The sequence below is a fragment of the Antennarius striatus genome, chromosome 4, assembly GCF_040054535.1.
Source record: "Antennarius striatus isolate MH-2024 chromosome 4, ASM4005453v1, whole genome shotgun sequence".
Lineage (NCBI taxonomy): Eukaryota > Metazoa > Chordata > Actinopteri > Lophiiformes > Antennariidae > Antennarius > Antennarius striatus.
Window position 1 is genome coordinate 11,706,462 of NC_090779.1, and position 9,458 is coordinate 11,715,919.

The 9,458-nt window shown below is 39.2% G+C and overlaps 1 protein-coding gene across 1 annotated transcript; it reads left to right on the top strand.

Moving 5' to 3' along the window:
• The first annotated feature begins 24 nt into the window (after positions 1–24).
• fkbp4 (FKBP prolyl isomerase 4) lies at positions 25–7,990 on the top strand. Its single transcript, XM_068312677.1, has 11 exons — positions 25–466; positions 726–870; positions 955–1,097; positions 1,208–1,328; positions 1,987–2,143; positions 2,335–2,425; positions 2,501–2,584; positions 2,683–2,868; positions 3,459–3,602; positions 4,927–5,022; positions 6,714–7,990. The coding sequence occupies exons 1-11, from the start codon at positions 368–370 to the stop codon at positions 6,813–6,815; spliced, it is 1,368 nt and encodes a 455-aa protein (XP_068168778.1). The 5' UTR covers positions 25–367; the 3' UTR covers positions 6,816–7,990.
• The last annotated feature ends 1,468 nt before the right edge of the window (positions 7,991–9,458 follow it).

A 9,458-nucleotide genomic window follows, 5' to 3' on the forward strand; every position in this document is an offset into this window, starting at 1 on the left:
TTTCCTCCTGCAGCGTCTGGAAAATTCTCTACCCTTCTTGAAACGGTTGTCAGATGCTTGGCCGCAACAAAACGTGTAGCTGGGAGCCAGTAACTTGTACCTGTATTTATACCAGAGTGACTGCTGCACACCGATTTCACAGCTAGCTGTGACCTAAAGCGTTTACTTTATTGACACTGAATTGGTTAAGGCAAGCGGAAAGGCTTAGCCAGATTAGATTTGGCTAGCTCACTTTGACCTTAGATTGTGGCTCGTTTCACTTTGCATTGATTCAGAAGTAGCGTTAGCTTTAGCAGCGCTGCTATCAATCATTGCTAGTTAGATTAGTGGTGCATTAAGAGTAGGAGGGAAAGCTAAAAGTTACTCTATGACAATGACGGCAGATGAGCAGACAAGCGAAGGACAACACGCCATTCCAATGGAGGGCGAGGACATCACCCCAAAGAAAGACGGTGGCGTATTAAAGGTAAAATAAAGTTTTGGTGCTGCGATATTTAAACAAGCTAGCAAAGTGGCTAACAGGCTCCCTACTATTGGTTCACCCGGCTAGGCTAACGTTAGCTAGGCTTTCGCCTGTCCATGCAGCCAGAGTAACAGTTATATATTAAATTAACATTTTATGCACACAATTATTAAAGAAATGATTTTAACAAACTTTTTGTATTTTTTTTTTTTAAACTTAAAATCCTTGTTTGAAAATTCTTTCTTTGCTGTGTGTATTCTAGCTGATGAAAAGGGAAGGCACAGGTACAGAGTTGCCCATGACTGGTGACAAAGTGTTTGTACATTATGTGGGAACACTTCTGGATGGGACTCATTTTGACTCAAGCAGAGACAGAGGGGAGAAGTTTTCCTTTGAGTTGGGCAAAGGTTGGTTTATTATCAAGCAAAGATATCATCATTCACCGGACACAGTTGCAAAGCTAGTTTTGCTAAGCCTTCCTTTGTGTTTAGGTCAAGTAATAAAGGCATGGGATATCGGCGTAGCCACAATGAAAGTAGGTGAGTTGTGCCAGCTCATCTGTAAGCCAGAGTATGCCTATGGATCTGCTGGCAGCCCACCCAAGATCCCACCCAACGCAACGCTGGTTTTTGAGGTAAACATCAGAGATATTAGGCTGGTTTGACTTTTTTTTTTTTCTTGGCTTTGTGTTTGAAATATAGTTTTCTTTTGAACAGCTTCATGTTTTCATGTCTGTGCATGTAGGTGGAACTGTTTGAATTTAAAGGTGAGGACATAACTGAGGATGAAGATGGAGGAATTATTCGTCGCATCATCACTAAAGGGCAGGGATATTCAAAGCCAAATGAGGGAGCTTCTGTTGACGGTAAATTCAACCAGACACATCTATTTCTTTGCTCAAATTTACAGTCCCCCTGAGAATACACTTTTAGCTTTTCCAGAATTCATTCATATGAACTGTAATAGTAATTATTTCTTAAGTTTCAAGATAGATTCATTCCCATCCATGGAAACCTGTCAGTAAATTTTCCCAGGCATTTTTACATTTGATACAATGATACTTCATGGAATTACTATGTAATAATGTAATATCGGCATTGCTATAACAACAGTAATGAAAGCCATTTTTTAAATGAACATCTCAGAGTATAACTGAATTAGTCCAAGCATGTATTTCTATAGCTTTTGTTTCTTTCAATTTCATAATGAATTTTGAATCCAGTCAAAGACACTAAAGATTATAGACTATGTATATAAAATCCTACTTTAGTACCTTCACTGAATGGCCTGGTTCACAATTATCATCTTTGTTCTTCTCATCCCACTACATACCAGCCATTGTTGGACGTTTGCCATACAGTGTGCTATGATTTAACGACTATCATCCTTAAAAAATCATCAGATTTTGACAGTCTGGAAATTGCATCGCTTGTTATCAGCTAACACTTCCCTGCTGCTCTCAAACGCCTGTATGTTAGTAATTGTAGCACCAGCTAATATCAATATTTTTTAAATCTTTGCAGTGACTATGGAAGGTTATTTTAATGGTCATGTATTCGACCAGAGAGAGCTGAAATTTGAGATCGGAGATGGAGAACAGCTTGGTTTTCCAGCTGGAGTGGAGAAAGCTATCATGGCTATGGAACAGGGAGAGGAGGCACTCTTCATTATAAAGCCTAAGTATGATCATATGTGTATTTAAAGTGACTATATAATGATTGTAGTTAACAAGAAAGTTTTCTACAAGTTTCTCAATTTCTGTCGCAGTTTTTAATGACAGTTAATTGACTGCTACAGTTTCACTATCATGACAGCTCTGCTTTATAGTGTGTATTTGAGAATAATGATAATTGAACATATTTTATTTGTAGGTATGGCTTTGGTAGTACAGGAAATACAAAGTATAACATTCCTGGAGGAGCAACACTGCAATACAAAATTAAGCTGACAGCCTTTGAGAAGGTGAGCAGATTTTGACTCAAGCTGGGCAGTTAGATGTCTGGGGGAAGTGATTTAACAACTGTTCTTTGTCTTTAGTCGAAGGAATCATGGGAGATGAACACGGAAGAGAAGCTGGATCAGAGCAGCATTGTCAAAGAGAAAGGAACACAATATTTTAAAGTATGTAGAGGATGTTAACATTTTCACAGCTATTAAGAAAATTGATAAAGACTGCTTTATGCTTCATGGTCTCTAATGTACTTATTCATGTACGCAAGGAGGGAAAATACAAGCAGGCATCAGTGCAGTACAAAAGAATTGTATCATGGCTGGAACATGAATCTGGTTTGTCGGAGGAAGATGACAAGAAAGCGAAAGGATTGCGACTAGCTGCGCATCTGAACCTGGCCATGTGCTTCTTAAAACTGCAGGAGCCAAACCAAGCCCTGGAAAACTGTGACAAGGTATTGTTCATCAGGTCAACATACATTTGAATATAATTTCTTAAAGATTTGTTCAGTTTTTAAGAGAGACAACTTATTTTGTATTTCTGGAGAAGAGTCTTAATTCCATAAAGCCATTATTATGTAGTGGTTAGAGAAATTACAGTAATAAATAGAACGTTGTTGGGAAGCTCTGAAATGATTTTGCATATTATTGAGTGTTTGAAAACTTCAGAGATAGAATGTTCACAGTTTCTCTATTTGTGTGTTGAAGAGAAATTAATGTGATCATTAATGACAGCAGCAAGATTGTTTTCTCTTTAAAACCACATTAATTTTGTGCTGACATCTGGGTTGGTTATCTGCGGAATCTAGCTTGAATCAATGTTCAGTGTTCAAACATACTACCTTTACTAAAACATCATGTAACACACAATCGTCATTGTACTACACAAACTTAATATCATTAATTTAAAAGTTAACGTCAGTGCCACTAACAGAAATAGGTCCTAGGTAAAGGATATATACGATTTATTTGAGTCAACAGGTGCACCGTTATCATATACAGGATGCCATAAACATGTCATCATACATTATTTTTGTCAATTCAGGCTCTGGAGTTGGATGAATCCAATGAGAAAGCTTTTTTCCGAAGAGGCGAGGCACTCTGTGCTATGAAAGAGTTTGACAGGGCAAGAGATGACTTCCAGCGTGTTATTCAGCTCTATCCCAACAACAAAGCTGCCAAGACCCAGGTGTGTTGTTGTGTATCTAAAGGATACGCCTGCAGTTGTGAGTGAACCTCATTTGACAAATACACTAAGTGGAATTTTTGGTCTCGGATCAGGGCATTTCAAGAAGAAAATAGTTCTCTTAAATATTAATTAAAAAAAGTATCACAAGACAAAAATATAACCAGAAGTAAATCTACTCGAACCAGAAAAGCCTGAGAATGATAGTCAAAGCTGAACCAAAGATGAACCAAGCCCAGACTGGTGGGTAGTGGAGCTTGAACTTATACTGGGACAGAAGCAACATTACACAAAGAAAAATACATCTGACATTTCACTTCTTTGACTGGATAAATGAAGTTACACCAGAGATAAAAGCCATGTTGAAACTTTCTGGCTTGAATATTGAGGTGCTCAACATAGAGAGCAATATTTGTAGACAGATGGTCCTCAGGTGTGTCTTTGGTAAGCTGTCCCTGAGTTGTTTCTCACATTGCCTGATGATATGTGGGCTTTCAGACCACAAGGCATTCAATACTGTTCATATGATTTCTAAGATCAACACAGCGCTGCCTTAAATATTTGGTCAGGTTGGAAGTGCCTTGTAGCACAATCATGATATACAGCACCAGCTGCTGGACATCATGACATATAGTTTTGAAGGCTGCACAGAGAACAGTCAAGCCTGCTGCAAAATCTTCAGACTTACTGAATGATGTGTTTTCAGGTGTTTTGTATCGTTCAGGTGTTCTTGATCCACCACAACATGTCTGACACATACTACATCAAGATTTGTTTTTGTGAATCGCCCAGTCATCATGGCAGACAGACCAAGCACATCTTGTCCTTACAGCAGTGACATAAGTGGAGAGAAGAGAATATATTGATGCTTGGCATTTGAACTGACTGATCAACTTCTGGTTCCAACTTTGCCAACTTTGTTAAAATGTATTTGCATTTTTGCACCGTTTGTCCAGAGCTTATTGCAGGTTGTTTGTGTTGTGAATTTGATAGTTGATTTGTCATGTATAAATACCTGTCCATAGTAATAACAATCATGACATGTTTATAAATTCCTTCATTGATTTTTAACTATGTGTTGGGACTCTCAACTGACCTGTGTGTGTGGATTGATCAATAGGCAATTAATCTAATGTATTTTAACTAATTAGCCTAAGTTGAATTATTTCAAACTGCCTTTTATGGTGTGCCAGATTTGTGTCTGAACCGAGTGACAATTGAAAGTGGAATTAATATGGTATTTTGTTGTACTATATCAGTTGGGTATTGCTATACCTGGAGTATATGCTTTTCTGACCTCTTCCATGACTTCTTTTACATCCTACAGTTTGCTTTTTGTCTGAAACGCATCAAAGAGCAGCATGAGAAGGACAAAGTGATTTATGCCAACATGTTCCAGAAATTTGCTGCAATGGATTCAAAGGTGAGGTATAGTTTGCTTCAACAGCCACCAGAGGGCGGTCATTTTATATATATATATATATATATATATATATATATATATATATATATGAGCTCCTTCTCAAAAATTAGCATATTGTGATAAAGGTCATTATTTACTGTAATGTACTGATAAACATATATTTTAGATTCATTACACACAACTGAAGTAGTTCAAACTTTTTATTGTTTTAATATTGACCGTAATGTGAATTGTAAATAGTTTTTCTATTCCTATTCCTATTCCTCATTCACTATTATTCTCTTCCACCTTTCAATGCACCGACACCGCGTCAAGTTCCTCGATAGTAATTTTTACTGTACTTGGCAATAAAACCTATTCTGATTCTGATGATATCTGCAAAAAAGTAAAGAAAAAACAAAAATCTCTTGTCTCTCAAAAAATTAGCATGTTTCATCCGACCAATAAAGTGTTTTAATACAAAAAAAGTCAACCTTCAAATAATTATGTTCAGTTATGCACTCAATACTTGGTCGGGAATCCTTTTGCAGAAATGACTGCTTCAGTGCGGCGTGCAATGGAGGCACTCAGCCTGTGGCACTGCTGAGGTGTTATGGAGGTCCAGGATGCTTCGATAGCGGCCTTAAGCTCATCCACAGTGTTGGGTCTGGTGTCTCAACTTCCTCTTCACAATATCCCACAGATTCTCCATGGGGTTCAGGTCAGGAGAGTTGGCAGGCCAATTGAGCATAGTAATACCATGGTCAGTAAACCATTTACCAGTGGTTTTGGTACTGTGAGCAGGTGCCAGGTTGTGCTGAAAAATGAAATCTTCATCTCCATGAAGTTTTTCAGCAGATGGAAGCATGCAGTGCTCCAAAGTCTCCTGATAGCTAGCTGTATGGACCCTGCCCTTGATTAAACACACTGACCACCACCAGCAGCGGACATGGCACCCCAGACCATCACTGACTGTGGGTACTTGACACTGGACTTCAGGAATTTTGGCATTTCCTTCTCCCCAGTCGTCCTCCAGACTCTGACACCTTGATTTCCAAATGACATGCAAAATTTGCTTTCATCCAAAAAAAGTACTTTGGACCACTGAGCAACAGTCCAGTGCTGCTTCTCTGTAGCCCAGGTCAGGCGCTTCTGCTGCTGTTTCTGGTTCAAAAGTGGCTTGACCTGGGGAATGCGGCACCTGTAGCCCATTTCCTGCACACGCTTGTGCACGGTGGCTGTGGATGTTTCTACTCCAGACTCAGTCCACTGCCTCTGCAGGTCCCCCAGGGTCTGGAACTGACCCTTCTCCACAATCTTTGTCAGGGTCCGGTCACCTCTTCTGGTTGTGCAGCATTTTCTGCCACTTTCTCCTTCCCACAGACTGAGGTGCCTCGATACAGCATATTCACTCAGAAATTTGTTTCTGTGTGTCTTACCCTCTTGCTTGAGGGTATCAATGATGGCCTTTTTATGAGCTGTATGCCAAAATCATCAGTATTAAAACAATAAAAGACCTGAAATATTTCAGTTGGTGTGCAATGAATTGAAAATATATGAAAGTTCAATTTTTATCATTACATTATGGAAAATAATTAACTATCACAATATGCTATTTTTGAGAAGGACCTGTATTTTGACTGAAAATTGTGGAAAAAATCCTGTCGATCTTGTTATATTGTGGCTGTTTTCTCTTCTGTCATCATTAACAGAAGGAAGCAGAGAAGGTGAAGACTTGTGGGAAAGAGAACGGAAATCCTGAGATGGAGATTGAGAATGGAGACAAGGAAGTTGCAAGTGAAGCAAAGGCGTAGATAAAGATGTGATTGTTTCATCTGTTCTTCAGACTTTTGTAACTTCAGCTGCGTGTGTGTGTGTGTGTGTGTGTGTGTGTGTGTGTGTGTGTGTGTGTGTGTGTGTGTGTGTGTGTGTGTGTGTGTGTGTGTGTGTGTGTGTGTGTGTGTGTGTGTGTGTGTGTGTGTGTGTGTGTGTGTGTGTGTGTGTGTGTGTGTGTGTGTGTGTGTGTCAGCGAGATCACTGATTCCTTCCACGTCCTCTGTATTTTTCTGTGTCTGGGCTGCCAGTGGAGCAGGTGGGGACTCCCCAATCGATGCCACTGTGGGATGTGGTTGTAATGTATTTTCTACCACAGCCTCACCCCTGAACCCTTTCAACCCACATCTTTTATCTGTGCATGTGTTTTCATGGCATTCTGGGTAGTAAAAAGAAAAAAGAAGTGGTAAATGCAGAATTTCAAATGCTCACCTGTCAAGGGCTAGACCATTCACCTTGCACAACCCTTCTGTTCTGTGCCCATCCTCTACTCACATTTTAAGCTGTTCATCCAGCCCTCTTCATTGGCCTACTGATCAATTCCTGGAGATGTGATGGTTGTGTATGTCGGAATGTTAGCATACTTGTTTCCCAGAGTACGTATGTAGCAGCACTGTGGATAGAGTAATAAGGCGCTAACCTTGAATAGCTTTCAGATTTTGAGCTACTGTCTGATATAAATTTGAAGTTCCCTTATTGCCTGTGGGGTAAATGACTGTTCACCTTTTTATTTGAGCATACTGACTTTGTACTTGTGGTTGTGATTTCTGTATTGTTCTCAGAATGATTAATACAGCCAATTTACTTAACTGGAATAGATACTTTGCAAACCACCTAGAGAGGACATGAGTCCACTCCTGGACACACTCGAGTTATGGTTAAATGTCGGTCTTAATTTACTGATAAATATTAGCTGTATAAAGTTGTGTGTGTATATGGCTCATCAGAGCCAGGCTGTAAAAGATGGTACACATGAGGAATATGTGAACTCTGTTCATTTTATTCACCAGATGGGGCAGAAACTGAACAAGAAGCTAATTTCTGTGTTTCTGGTGGGTTATGTGTTCATCTCCCTTTCTCTGTTGGATGGGTCACTGCTTGGTCTGCCCTGACTGAAGGATATAAAATAAAAATAAAATAAAAAAGCTTCAGCTTGGTTGTGTGATAGTCATTTTACCTTTCTACCAGTTACATTATATTCTATTATTAATCACTGCCATCAACTGTGAACTTGTCAGATACGGGTTGACACAAAACTTAAAAATACAAATGATTTTAATTAAATCTGTCAGCTGAATTTTTTTCAGCTGAAATATTTCAAGATGAGGAACTTCATGTCATCAACACAAATGTTGATCAGTTAAAAACTTAGATTTAACTCATGTTTAATTACGGTGTTGACCTGCATCAAAAACGTGTTCCATCCTTAACGATTAACTGGCTCTGATCACTCAGTTCTCACAAGGTCATTGGCATCGATCTCCATGTGTGATCGATCATCCATCTCCAGTTTGACAGCTGACCTGAAGTCTTCATCTGTCGGGAAAAACAGGAGCTATCATGCACGTTCCAGCAGGATTTTATTTATCCAAGGTTAGGCGTTAAAGATACTTGAGGATGTGTGTTTTAGTCCTTTTTTGTGGCTGTTTTGTGTTTGTCCATTTTATTTTCATTTTTTCCTTTTTCTTCAGTTAGGAAATACTGATCTGGTAGGGTCAGTAATATTTCAAGCCAATGACCATCGATCCTCTTGCCTTTTTTTTTTTTGTGTGAATAGAATTTAGACCCCTGGAGAGGAGAATCACAAAGGACCTGTAAACTACTGAAGGTGCCATATTGAGCCATTTTTATGAGTGCATTGTATTTCTATTGTGGAGAAAAATTCACCATTAAGAACTTTCATTTGTATGGCATTGGTGGTATAGTGGTTAGCATCTCTGCCTTCCAAGCAGTTGGCGTGGGTTCGATTCCCAGTCAATGCATTGTTTCTTACAGTGGCTGGTAGTAGCTCTGGAACAAATGAAGGTTTATCTTATTTTACCTGAAAAAAACACAACAACAACAAAAAAATACAAAATGATAGATGATTCAACAAAATGAGGTTTACATTTGAACTGTTGAAGTAAAGGACAGACTGTGTGTGTGTGTGTGTGTGTGTGTGTGTGTGTGTGTGTGTGTGTGTGTGTGTGTGTGTGTTAGCTTTCACAGTATGTTTGAACTAAAGGTGGAGTGCGTGTGTGGGAAAACCCAGAGAGTTTAACAATAAACCGGTCATGTCAAACCGAAGAAACCTCTGCCGGTGAAATGTCCACAAGACCCTGAGCAAAAATCCATTTCCTTCTGACTTGATAGAGTTAAGTTGTGGTAACCGGTCCGTCTAGATACCAGAAATTAATCAAATCAATTACCCAGGAGGAAAAGATGCTTCCTGATTAAATCACACACACCTTGGGCCATGACGACGGGTTGCGGTGCCTCAGACATTCTACCAGAACCTGGTGTCCAGCCTTACACCAGAAGTATATTTACAAATACAGTTAACCTGCTCTAGTAGAGACTTCAGCTCCGTTTAGCCCTTTCTGCAATTTTTTTTTTTTTTGTTAATTCCATTTACACTTTTTTTT